The sequence below is a fragment of the Elephantulus edwardii genome, unplaced genomic scaffold, assembly GCF_000299155.1.
Source record: "Elephantulus edwardii isolate Elephantulus edwardi_28Jun2011 unplaced genomic scaffold, EleEdw1.0 scaffold00121, whole genome shotgun sequence".
Lineage (NCBI taxonomy): Eukaryota > Metazoa > Chordata > Mammalia > Macroscelidea > Macroscelididae > Elephantulus > Elephantulus edwardii.
Genome location: NW_006399871.1, coordinates 3,318,339 through 3,332,278, shown reverse-complemented (window position 1 = coordinate 3,332,278; position 13,940 = coordinate 3,318,339). Strand labels below are relative to the sequence as shown.

Below are 13,940 nucleotides of genomic sequence, written 5' to 3'. Positions count from 1 at the left end.
GGCAGAGCGTCTGGTGGATTCTAACCGTGTACCTCTGGGATTGCAGTGCAGCTTCTTGCCACTAGGCCACCAGAGCTCCCCTAATAATAATAATTTTTTAAAAAGAAAATACACCCATTTCTTGGCTTATCTATGGCTGCTTTCACACTACAATGACAGAGGTGACAGCTGGGACACCCTGTCTGCCCCACAAAGCCTGGAGGAACCTGCTACAGAAATGGGTGTTGACCTCTGCCATACACAACACCCTCCAGGTGGGGGTAGCCTGGGGCAGCGCTTTTTGAAAACCTGGCTCGCCAATGGTGTGATGACGGGAAGGCTTTTGAATTCTCGATTTTCATTTCCTCACTGTCAAAGACGGATGATGACATTGGCCCTGCAGCGCTGAGAAGATGCTACACCCCGCCCACACCCGCGGACACCACATATACATGCCATATCATAAACACATGCCACTAACAATAACACACACCACATTCATATATTTTGTGTTGTGCTATCCAGTTGGAACTGGCTAACTCCAGCGGGTTTTCAGAGGCTGCAAATCGCACAAGATCGCTCTTCTTTCTCCCCTGGAGCAGCTGGTGGATTTGAACCACCTGCTTTTGGGTTGGCAGCACAACTCTTTACCCACCAGACTACCAGAAGTCCTTAAATACATACATATATATACAAATGACTGTTATTTTCACACAAAGTAATGCATTCATTATGCAGATTTTATAAGTCACGAAACTCCTTTGTCCATCAGTCTCCTATGCCTTCCATATGCACTATTTACACAGGCTGTTACATGCAGAAATATGGCATAAAAACAGCATATGGACTCAAATGTGTCAAGGAGGATAAGGACGGTGCAGGATAAGAGGTCAGAGCTTATTCAAAGGGTCACTTTGAGTTGGACTCGACTCACTGGCACTAGAAAACAACAGTACGGAGATTGTAATTTTTTTTTTTAGTGCACATTTACAAAGCATATTTGTTTTCCATTCACTCATTTACAGACATTTTGCTTTCTAGAACATTAATTACCACTGACCAATGTATTGAAGGAATGGATCAATTCCAGTGTCTAATCAACACGGGCTCTGGAGGCGGAGTCTGGAGGGAGTTGTGCTGCTGGCCCCAGGCTGCCCTTTCTGGTAGTTCAAACCCACCGGCGCTCTGTGCCAGAGGAGTCATCTTGTCCCTCACATGACTCACACCCACAGGAACACATAGCGCTGAGGACAAGGAGCTTCGCTCAATCAACCCCTCATCATGTACTGCCCTACCCTCCACCCGACTTTACAATTTTACTCCCATTCCTTCCCTTCCCATCCCTGTTAACCTCCATGACTGACTGTAAAACTTTCATGAACTTTTATAACAGTCATCTTACACCATAACTGGACTTCTGTGACTGACTTATGCCATTCAGTATACTTAGTTCTAGATTCAGCCATGTTGTACAGAATTTCAAATTCTCGATCATTTTTCAGTGGTGCCTAATAATACCTCACTGTGTGAATGTACCACAGCTTCTTTAGCTTCTGTCCCCAGATGAACACTCAAGTTGTTTCCAACTCTTTGTTACTACAAAGACTGCTGCAAACATCAGTGTGTGGAGGTCAGTCTGTGCTGAAGCTCTTTTTTTAGCTGATATATATACACTGAGTAGCAGGGTTGTTGGGAAGCTCTGGTGGCCTCGTGGCAAGAAGCTGCAGCGCAATCCCAGAGGCACAGGGTTTGAAGGCAGTCTGCTGCTCCACAGGAGAAGGATGGGCAATCTCCTCCCGTACAAGTAACTGCCTCTAAAAACCCACCAGACGGTCAGCTATGGGTCGGTTCCAACTCTATAGTACACAACAACAAGGACTGCTAGGGAGCTCTCATAGCCTAGGGGCTAAGGAGTTGTACTACCAACCTAAAAGGAGGTGGTTTGAATCCACCAGCTGCTCCAAGGGAGAAAGATGGGCAATCTCCTCCTCTGAAAACCCACTGGAGGGCCAGCTACGACCAGTCCCACGCAATGGCAATGAGCATGAGAGTGAGGGTTGGGAGCGGGGAGGGGATAGAGAGAGACTGACTGACTGTTGCTGGTGAGATGGTAAGAGATCAAGTATTATTAGACATTTTAGTAAATAAACAATCGTGGAACATCATTTCTTCTCTCATGAGACTGCCTCGTGTCTCATGAGCAGAACAGAATGACATGGGGACTCAAGCCTAGATCTCCTCATTGAACCAGACACACTTTCCTCCCTAGAAATTGCTGTCTAATATTTAAAAAGGGCTCCCAGCAGGCAGTTAAGTGACAAGTCTAAGTACATATGAGGGTTAAGCCCAGTGATGGACATGTCAGCAAGTACTCCCCAGATGAGGTACTGGGCTAGCTGGGGCTGGATTTTTGTCAGAGGAGAAGCTGAGCGGGGTGATGAGGCTGGGAAGGGTATGAACAGGCAGACATCTGAGGAGTGAGGTACAGGAGGAGAACACAAAGGATTCCTGTCGGCACCAATGGAAACTAGAGCAAGAAGGAAGCCTGACTGAGCTGTTGGCTTTAACCTTATAGGTGGCACGCTCTGGAACAACTACCTGGAGTCTGTGTCATCCAACCAGAAACGGGCGAGCCTGCCGGTGCAGTGGGGTGCTGTGGGGCTCACAGGAATGAGGTGACTGCCTCCACGCCCACACCGGACTCAGGGGCTCCAAAGGACAGGTCTGTCTGCGAAGGGAAGGCCACCCACCCCGGGACCTGACACCTGGAAACTGCACGAACAGTGAGATGAGGTCTCCGGGCATGAAGAAACACCAGAAGCAACAGTCCCTGTGAAGTCTGTGCTTCCAACACTGTGAGTGAGTCAGCCAAGCCTCAGAGGGCAGGAGGCCTCATCCACTGTCTTATGCACAGACTCAGCCATGAGAAGCTGCCCAGAGGTACTGGGCAGAGCTGGTGGCAACGGGCTCTGACACTAATGGCAGCTTGTCCAGACAGACAGCTGCTCCCGGGAGGGGTGGTCTGTACATCCTGTGAAGGAACAGCACAGCCCCAGGCACAGCCCACTCGGGCCGCAGGAGCCGGTGCCCTCATTCTGTGCCCAGGACACAGAGCTGTCACTGCACCTAACACTTTCAGCTCTATCCATGGCCCACTGAGCCTGCTCAAATGAAGCCAGAGTCCATTTGCAGGCCAGGAGGATTACCTGGATCATCTGGACCATAATTTCAACAAAGTGCACTACAGAACCGGAACTCTCAGCCTCACATTTGCTAGTCACTGTGAAGTCATGGCCTGGATCAGGTGCACCTTAGTCTCCAGACTGACACTGTTACTCGTCAGTACTCTGGAGAGGTCACTGACAGCAGACTTTCCCAGTGCAATTCATCTTTTGATTTCCTGGCTGCTGTTACCAAGAGTATTGATTGTGCAGCCAAGCAAACTAAAGCTGTTAACAATCTCAATCTCTTCACTGTCTATCATGATGCTGCTAATTGGTTCAGTGGTGAGAATCTTTGTTGATACTGAGCTTCAATCCACACTGAAGGCTGCAGTCTTTGACCTTCTGTAGCAAGTGCTTCAGGTCCTCCTCAGTTTCAGCAAACAAGGTTGTGTCATCTGTATAATGCAGGACGTTGATGAGTCTTCCTCCAATCCTGACTGATGCTACATTCCTCCTCATAGAGCCCAGCCTCCTGGATAATCTGTTCTGCATATAGATTTAAAAGGTATGGAGATAGGATACATTACTGGCATACACCCTTCCCAATTTTGAACCATACAGTGTTTCCTTGCTCTGTTCTGATGACTGCCTCCTGGTCCAAGCATAGGTTCCGCATGAGCATAACAAGTGTTCTGGGATTCCCATTCTTCTCAGAATCAGCCACAGTTTGTTGTGATCCATATAGTCAAGTGTCTTTGCATAGTCAATGAAACACAGATAGACACTCCTCTGGTATTCCCTGCTTTCAGCTAAGCTCCATCTAACATCAGCTATAACATCCAACCTGTACAGCTGGCGGTTCTCTGCTGAGATAGCCCGATCCTGGCTAAAGCCCTGCATTCAGTTGTGCTCACTCCCTGGCTGGCAGGCCCTCCTGCACAGTCCCCCACCTTGTTGACCTGAGCTCAGCCTCACTCACCAGCCAGACTGTAGCCCCCTGCTGGCCTGCCCCACTCACGTCGGTCGGAATTCACCCAGCAGCCTTACTGAACCTTTCCAATACTTGCAAAATCCTGGTCAGCTGCCAAATATGCTTACATCACCAACTCATTATCCAGCACACATGGCCCTCAATCTCCTTCTTCTGACACCAAAACTCTCTTCTGGTATTTTATTCAACAAACTTCTTAGGTATATCAGGGGCTGCTGTAACAGAAATACCACAAACCAGTGGCTTCAGCAAACAGAAATTTATTTTCTCACAATGCAGCTGTTCAGAAGTCTGAATTCAGGGTGCCAGCTTCAGGGGAAGGCTGTTCCTGTGGCCCCAGGGGAAGGCTCTTGTCTCTTCTCAGCTTTTCTCCATTGTTCTTGGGTGATGTTTCAGTGGAAGGGCCTCTCTCTCCCTCCACCTCTGCTTGCTTGCTTAATCTGATCTATCACAAAAGAGATAAAACACACTCCAAAACTAATATTGCCACACTGGCATAACAAAGACAATTCTTTCCCAAATGTGATTATGGATATATACACAGGGGTGAGGGTTTACGACACATCTTTGGAGGGCATAGTTCAATCCATAACAGAAACTATGTACAGGAACTATGAAGAGGAGAGTGTGGGACTGGGCAGGAAAGCAAGACAAAAGACCAGATCAGTGATCTCTGTGCATAGGTGAACTAAGCTGAGCAACCCCACCAGAGACAGCCCAGGGCTCTCCAGCACCTCAGGCCTCCTGTGCCAGAGAGATACTCCGACAAGTGGCACACAATGCTGGCAGTTGGCAAGCAGGCACAAAAATAACAGCGGGGACGCTGGTGGGGCTCACCACTCATAATCCCTGCCCTCCCGGCTCTATCACGATTCCTACTTGATATTTAAGTGGGAAACAGACATGGACACAGACGAGAACACATGCCCGAGGTGGGTGACAGGTGAGGCACTGAGCTTGTGGCATCCAGGTTCACTGGGCACAGAGGACGGTGCTAAGGAGGTGGACGCTGTGGGAAGCAGCCTAAGATGGCTTCGGCATTCACTTCCACCTTCCCGCGCTTTCTACCCATGCATAATTTTGTTCCTTTGAGAGTGGGCTGGATCTGGTGACTTGTTCTAACCAAGAGAGTACGATGAAAGTGTTGAGATGTCACTTCTGAAATTAGGTTACCAAACACTGACATTCTCCTCACACGCCCCCCAGGCCCCTTCAAAGACATCATTCAGTCCCCAACCATGTTGTAAGGGGCTCTAGAAGGACCTACAAGAAATAAAGGCAGGTGTTCAGTCAACAGGCAGTGAAGAACTGGGGCGCTCAGTGCAAGAGACTGAAAGGAATCTATCCACAACAACTGAGGGAGCTTGGGCACATATCCTTCCCAGCTGAGCCTCCGAGTGACCACAGCCTTGGCCGTCACCTTGGCTGCAACCTTGAATGAGAACGCTGCAGCCTTCAATGAGAATGAGTCAAAGCGCACAGCAAAGGCATGCCCGACCCTGGGCCCTGTGAGAAAATGTGTGTCATTTTAATCCGTTTTACACAACAGAAAATGCAGAAAGACCAGAGGAACAGAATGGGGGAAGGGGTGTTCCTGGTGCAAGGGAAAGAGTCCTTCTCTTCCCTCCTTCCTGCTTACCACCCGTGATGCACACACACAGCCCCCCCTCACTGCTCCATCCTCCCCCCAGCACTGTAATGCCCTCCTCCACCAAGCCTCATCTGAACTCTCCCTTAGTTTGTTATGTCGAGTCACCTGTGACTCTTAGTGACCCTGTGTACAGCAGCTCTGAAGCCTGCCCTGTCCTGGCCAATCTCACTGATTCTCATACACCAACCCCCATGGTCCCAATTACGGCATCAATCCACTTCATATGGGGGTTTCCTCTCCTGCGCTGTCCCTCCACTCTTCTGAGCATGATATCCTTCTTCAAGGATCAGTCTATCCTGGCCATGTGCCCAAAGTATGTGAGATGGAGCGCCAAAATCCTAGCCTCCAAGGAGAAACTTGGTTTCATCCTCTCCAAGACTAAGGTGCGCCTGATCCAGGCCATAGTCTTCATAATTGCTTACTATATATCAGAGAGCTGGACAATGACAGAATAATCGAAAGATAACTGATGCCTTTGAGCAGTGATGCAGAAGAGGAGTGTTGAACATACCATGCATGGACTGCAAGGAGAACAAACAGTTTTATCATAGAGAGGGTGAAATCAGGCTGCTCCTTGGAGGCAAGGATTCTGAGACTTTGTCTGACAACTTTGGGCATGCTGCAAGGAGAGACCACTCCATGGAGAGGGACATCATGTTTGGAAGGGTGGAGGGACAGAAAGAGAGGAAGACCATTGATGAGATGGATTGATTCAGTGACTAGGGTTAATGAAGGTAGGTGTGTCAGAGACAGGAAAGTTGGCACAGGACAGAGCAGGTTTCAGGCCTATTATACATAGGGTTGCTACGAGTTGCAAGCGACTGAACAGCACATAACAAGAAGACAGATCTATTTGTTTTCTGGTAGTCCATGGTATGTTCAAAAGCATTGATTCTTCTTCTGTCGTCCTTAGTCATTGCCCAGCTCTCTCATACACAGCAAGTAATTGTGAAGATCATGGCCTTGATCAAGTGCACCTTAGTCTCTAGACTGATGCTGCTGCTTTTCAGTACTCTAGAAAGGTCCCTGACAGCAGATTTTCCCAATGCTCCCTTAGTAAATCTAATGAATTCTAAAGGCAGATCTATTGGCCTACTGGTAAGGAGCTGTGTTGCCAACCCAAAGGTATTTGATTCAAATCCACCAGCTACTCTTCAAGAAAAAGATGTGCATCTTCTCCTGTGTAGTCTGTTCTGACAACAATGATCTGACACCTTTTCCATCTCAAAAAACACCTCTGTGAGGACAGACACCCCTCTTTTCCTTATCATACTGTCCTTTTCTACCTAGCTTCACCAATGTAAAAAAATACTCATCGAGCGCCACAAGCCCTAAAGCAGCTCTGTTTGGTAGGATGAGAGAGCCAAACAAAGTCCATTCGTCCCAGCTTCGCTGCAAGGACACAATGGAGGGTCAAGGCAGGCTTCTTAGAGAGGGGTTCACTCAACTAAGGATTCTCCATTTGCTGCAACCACAGGCAGTCCCCACTCATACCCTCCTCATGTGGTGGGCTCCCTCCATTATTCAAATGAAACTGCTCCCTAAGCAGTTACACCGAAGGCAGACCTTCCAGGACCGCAGACCTGGGAGGCTCACCTCTCCACTCTGATACGGAGGCTCTGGGGATGCCTGGCCTAGGACCTGACCTCTATGCATTGCTGGGCCATGAGATAAACAAGCCAGTAGAAACCATTAGGCATCGAGACTTAGCTGCTTTCTGCAATAAGGCTTTAAGGGCACCTTTAGTTTTCAAAGACATTGAAAGATATGAGAATATTCTCCTGAGAGTTCTGTCCACCACACTGCAGGCTGGCCCAGGGCACGCCAGGCATGGGTATCAGTGCCAGTGCCATGGTCCTTCAGTACCATCAAAGGCCCTCACAGCCCCAAAACCACATGCTGGTGTATGGGCCAGAGAGGGGATAAATCCACCTTTGACTGACCCCAGAGGAGGGAAACAGGTCAGAGGCTACGACTAGCAAGGGTCATACATGATGCTGCCCCAGAGCAGAGTGGAGGTCCCTAACTGGATGACGGACAGGCAGAGCTAGGAGTGGGGTGGAAAAGAGGCACAGCCAGAGGATTCCTCTCTTGCTCCCCCGCCGTCACTCACAGCGTGGACAGATCTGACAGAGGCTGGGAAACCTTGCCCGGGGGCCTGCGCTAGGAGCCCTTCCCCACAGCCCAGCTAGAGAGGATCTCTGTGGCACAGAGCAGGTCTCAGGGGAGGCCATGGCTGTAAGCCTAGTGTTCAAGGCCAACTTTCAGCACTGGCTCCAGTCCACAGCCAAGAACGAGTCACCTCCAGGCTTCCACCCAAAGAGAGGCACCTGTCATCCACCTGGGAAGCTGGTTAACCAACACTTTCCTCGGAGCAGGATAAGGATGGCAGACTGGGTTGCAATCCTACCAAGGGTTTCTAATACCCTTTGTATGTACATCTGCCCCGAACTGGGCGCTACCTTTGACCCAGAGAGTGAGTGAGGAGGACAGAGCACCATGTGGTTCCCAGTGCGCCCAGGTCTTTCACAGTCAAGGCGCCTGGGGGTCCCAGGGCTGGTGAGGCAGTGGAGATCCTTTCTATCAAGGACTTATTCAAGGAGCCATTACAACACTGAGGAAGGAGCATTTGTAATCATACTCATTCTACAGATGAGAAAGCCCAAGCTCAGAGAGTCACTATACCTTATGGTCAAAGGTCACACCGCTGACAGACGCTGGGCTACCAGATTCTCAGGGTCATTTTCAACTCCAGTCAATCGGCTTGGGTGGCTCTGGGACATTCCCATTCCCATGGAGAACAGGAAGTTCTATGAGCCTCCTGAACCTCATTCTCCTGAGGTTTCTCATGAACACACAGCTTCTCAGACTGTCCTTGTTTTTGTTGAACTTGATGGTTTTGAGGGGTACTGATCAGATATTTTGTAAGATGCCCTCAACTCACATAACAACAACAAGGCCTCAACTAGGATTCTTACCTCCTCACAACGAGACTAGAGTTATGGGCAAGATCACCTAAGCGCCACTTTTATCAAAGGCCACGGCTCTCTCTCCGGCAGTTAAGTCCACTGGCTGCTCCTCGGGAGAAAGCTGGACAGTCCCCTCCAGTGCAATTTACAACCTTGGAAACACAATGAGGGTCAGCGATGAGTCACTTCTGACGCAATGAGAGTCGGGGAGAGAGAGGACGAGCTCGAAGCGTCCCCGTAAAGCTCCGGCTCTGCACCAGCAGGCTCGACAGCTTCCACTGCTCAGGAAACACGGCCAACATGACTTCTCACTGCTGCTGCTCAACACCCAGTTCCAGCTGTCTGTCAGGTTTCTCCACTGTCAGGTTGTTCTTTGCTCCATTTCGACACTGTACTCTTCGGGGCAGGCAGTCACCAAAGGAACAGGTCTTCCAGGTGCCCTTTCACATTTTCAGCAGGTGATGAAGCCAAAGACTGAAGCGTCTTCCTGGCCATAGGGCCAAGCAGACCACCTCATTCAAAGGCAATGACATGCAAGGACACATTCCCTTGGTGGCTCCCTCTCATCATCCCCTGGATCGCACATTACAGAAACATGGAGCAGAGCTGCTAGAGGACCACAGGGAGACCAAGAGGGCAGAGCTGAGGGAGAAGCCGTGGAGACAACGTTTGAGGCCAAAGCCAGGCTGTGCTTGAGGGAGTCCGGCCCAGGGATCTGAGTTACATAAAACAGAATAGGTGTTCTCTCTCACTTCCTCTAGTTTAGACAGCGTTTTCTGTTCCTTACTAAAAGGGCCCTCACCGCTCACTGGCCTGCATTTCTTATGGTGGCCAGTCAGTCCTGGTGAGTTAACCAACCACTGAGCCACATGGCAGCGGGCGGCCGCACCAAGGCCCGGGGCCTCCTGTGTCAATCCTGCAGCGGCCGGGGCTCCAAGCTGCAAGAGTGGAACAGGATCATCAAAGGTTCAGGAGCTCACAAACAAGTTCACCTCCGAATAGATTCATCACTGCTAAACAGCTACTCTCTCAGGTTCACTAAACTCTACTAGTCAGGAAACAGCCCTCCACACTCATACACCCTAAAAACAAAACACCAAGCCTTCATCTCCTTTTCTTCAACTGACCCAGAACCCATCATCTGGTAAAATGCATCGGGAGATTTATAAAGATAAAATAAAGGTGGTCAAAATGGGATGAGAAGGTATAGAGCAAGTTTCTACCAGCATCGGCCCAGGCAGAACCCTAGGAAACCTAGGTAGTATCTCTTCCCAGCGTCATTATAACCAGATAAGCTTCTGTGTCAGCAAGAGGGGGCAGGCGGTGGTGGTGGGAGGTGTTTATCACAAGTTACTAGACTGCTGCCTTAACCCAAAAGGAAACAAGGAAGGAGTGTGCAATCCATGAGGAAGAGCATTCCCTGACCTTTGGTTTTCTGATAACAAATCCTTTAAGGGGTTAAAGCACAACAGATGTGAAGGATGTTACTTGGCCCATTAGTTGAAAGGTAAAAGGTGTAGCTTGTATGATTCCAAATAGAAGTCCACTTATAATGAATTAGGTCCCAAGGCTAGGACTCTTGGCTGGGTTTTTTTTTTATTAATCTCAGAGATTTTGGATTTCTATTCATTCACTGCTGCACCTTTCTCCCCGCCCACCTGCCCATCCCCCCAGTTTGCTCTTCTCCTTGAAAAGCAAAAGGAAAACTCCTTCATTGGTACACAATCCCCCCGCATCCCCCCCTCCCACCCCAAGTATACTCTGCTCTGCAACCCTCATTCTGCTCTCTTATGAATAATCATAATACCCTAAACTATATTACTTTTTATACTATTCTCTCCCTCATCAGCTTCAATACAGTAAACATAATTTATCAGTTTTTCTCAGTCTTACCCCCACCCTGATGTCAGCCTCATTCTACAACAGTAGCACCATATAGTATTTGTCCTTTTGTGACTGAGATATTTCATTCAGCATAATGTCCTCCAGGGTCACCCATTTTGAATAATACTGCATGAGTTCCCTGTTTTTCAGTGCAGCATAGTATTCCATTGTGTGAATATACCACAGCTTCTCTATCCATTCCTTTGTTGATGGGCACTTAGGTTGTTTCCAACTCCTTGCTATTGTGAACAAAGCTGTGATAAACATGGGTGTGTTGGCTGTTTTTTCTCATGTCTATCAGTGCTCATACCAAGGACAGTAAATAGAACAGAAAGGTTAAGAAGCAGCAGTGAGCTCAGGGTCAAGAGACCTGAGTTCTAGTCCTAGTTGACCCTGGTTAACAACTATTTAATCATAATGGGCTCCAGCTTTCTTATTCAGAAGTTGCTGATTGCCCAACTCATAATGACCCTATGAACTAGGCCTGAAGCCCCTCTACAACGATTGACATTTATCAAAGTTCATAGAAGCATGTTATTTAGGAAGTAGATGAGAGATTAAAAAACCTGTGTGTTTTACCTGGCTGGACTATGAAGATGAAAGCTAGCAGATGTCAAAAAAGGTAGGTGCACACTTCAGCTCCCAGAAAGTACTGGACTGATGATAGAACAATCTCAAGATGTGCACAGAGGTTCTCACATGCAAGCAGATCCAATGAGGAGAACACGGTCCTGTGTGCCAGGACGTTGCCTAGCACCTGCGCAGGGCATGTGGGCAGCCCAGCAGAGTCTGAGGGGGGCACACCCAGATCCAGCCGGACACAGCACTGCCAGCCACAGATCCAATTTTTCCCCAGAAAAGTGTACTTTTTACTCATTTTCCTTAGACATCAGTTATTCATTAAATGTATAACTCTGTGCCTTTGTCCAGCTGTCACATACATGAGCTCACCCATTAACAATGGGCCGCCTTCCCTGTACTTGCTGAACCCTGGTTCCCTCAGCTCATCTCCACCCCACCCCTGTGCTCTCCTCAGCCGCAGGCCCAGCACCTACCCACTCCGGCTGCTCAGTTGGCCCTCCTTGTTTGTGGTCAGAGTCCACGGGTGGAGGCAGGTAATCCTTCACTGGAGTGGTGAATTCCACAGGGCCCGTTCCAGGCAGGGGAAGCTTCAGCAGCGGGTAGCTGGGAGGGACACAAAGGAGAGTAGAGTTAGGGTACTGGGGGTGGGGGGCAGTGTCTGCTCGCAGACCAGCGACACAGGGACAAAAGGCCTGGCAACAATCTCCTCACTGAAGGACAGAACATCAAGACCACCAGGTCTCCCAGCTAGAAGCATCTTCAGTCATCTCGGAGAGAATTTTCCAAACTTGTTTTAGTCATTGAAAATTTACAACAAACGTCATTTAATTCATTAAGTAGACTGGCAGAATTATTTTTAAGAATGTTAATGCTTTTTAAAAACTAGACACTTAAAAAAAATCTGTAAAACCAGTATTATTTTAAGGCCACTATAAAAAAAACACCCTAAGACACGTAAAAACTAAGAAAGGTTTCCACTTCAGAGTGCCGAACAAGAGTCTCAAACCATTTATTTCACTTTAAAGGACCAGATAAGACCTCTGACTATGACACAGTGAAAAGTGGAGGCAGATTTCTGTACAGAAGACAGAAGACCCACTATACGAGAGGAAAAAAAACACAGCCTCACGTGTCACAAGTACATCTGTTTCACTCTTTTTTAAAAAGAACTGAACTCGGTGAGCTCTGGTGGCCTACTGGCAAGAAGCTGCACTGCAATCTCAGAGGTACATGGTTCAAATCCACCAGATGCTCTGCTGGAGAAGGAGGAACAATCTCCTGTATCAGTCAGATCTGATTTGACGGTACACACACACAAAAATAATGAAATTAAAAAAAAAAAAAGAACTGAACTCTAAAGAAATATATCACCTTTAGATAGTAAAATGTAAAAATCTACAGTAGAGTGCAGTGAATTTTTCACATGTGTACACATCTGTGTAACCATTACCCAGGGTCAAGCTACAGAGAGAGCATTCTGGGAACATCAGGAGGCAGCCCTGTGCTCCTTTCCGGTCTACAGCGGAAACTCGCTCTCACAAAATCCAACTTGTATGTGACTGAAGAATGGTAGGTACACTGTTCCCAGTTGAACTGTAACGAGTTAACTTCCTGAATAACCCCCACCATTAGGAGTGTGAGAGAGAGTGTGTGTGTGTGTGTGTGTGTGTGTGTGTGTGTGTACACACACATGTGTAGGTATATGCATATGTGTGTGAATATGTGTGTGTATATATACATATAAAGCTATCATATAAATGTTTTGTACCTACATATCTTCCACAATTTGAATATATTTTTTTAAAAAATAAAGCCATTAAGGTCATTTTCATATCTATCTTTTCATGGAACGTGAGGACTCATTTCTTCATGTACCTCAGGTCAAACTCTCAGGTTATGTTGTTGTTCTTAGGTGCTGTCGAATACGACGCATAGTGACTCTATGAACAACAGATCTGAACCCTGTCCTATTCTGGGCCATCTTCATCATCACTGACACACTTGAGCCCACTGCTGCAGTCACAGTGTCAGTCCATGTGGTTGAGGGTCTTCCTCTCTTTCACGAGTTCGAGGACATACTCTCGTTTATCTCAGTTGTTGTGGTTAGGTGCTCTCAATGTAAGCACGACTCACAGGAACCCTATGAACAGATCTGAACCCTGTCCTATCCTGTGCCATCTGACACACTCAAGTCCACTGCTGCAGTCACTTGTCAACCCACCTAGCTGAGGGTCTTCTTCTCCACCTTCCCAAGCAGGATGTCCTTCTCCAAGTAGTAAACTTCTCTTTAGCAAGATGTCCGAATTAAGTAAGTGAGACAAAGCTTTCTCATCTTTGCCTCAGAGGAGCACTCTGGCTGCACTCTAAGACATATCTGTTCTTTTGGCAGTCCGTGGGATATTCAGCGCTGTCTCCAACACCACAGTTTAAAAGCTTCTTCTGTCATCGCTATTCACTGTCCAACTCTCAGATGCAAAGCCAGTGACTGAAAGCTTAAGTTTATCTTAAGAGATAATATCAGATACTTTTCTGAAATGGTTTTATCAAGTTATGCTCACACCAGCAGTGGGATGAAAGGTCCTATTTTTTTAATTATTAATTTTCATCACCCTATCTCCATACCTTTTCAACCTATAAGCAGAACAGATTATCCGGGAGGCTGGGCTCTATGAGGAGAAATGTGGGGTCAAGATTGGTGGACGATTTATCAACAACCTGCG

At 47.8% G+C, this 13,940-nt stretch overlaps 1 protein-coding gene across 1 annotated transcript in view; it reads right to left on the bottom strand.

The window, feature by feature from the left end:
* Positions 1-13,940, bottom strand: part of SCAP (SREBF chaperone) — a 53,575-nt gene that overhangs the window by 13,764 nt on the left and 25,871 nt on the right. Inside the window, exon 2 of the mRNA XM_006892951.1 lies at positions 11,694-11,823. Within this exon, the coding sequence (XP_006893013.1) occupies positions 11,694-11,823 (130 nt within the window). The remainder of the gene's footprint in view (positions 1-11,693; positions 11,824-13,940) is intronic.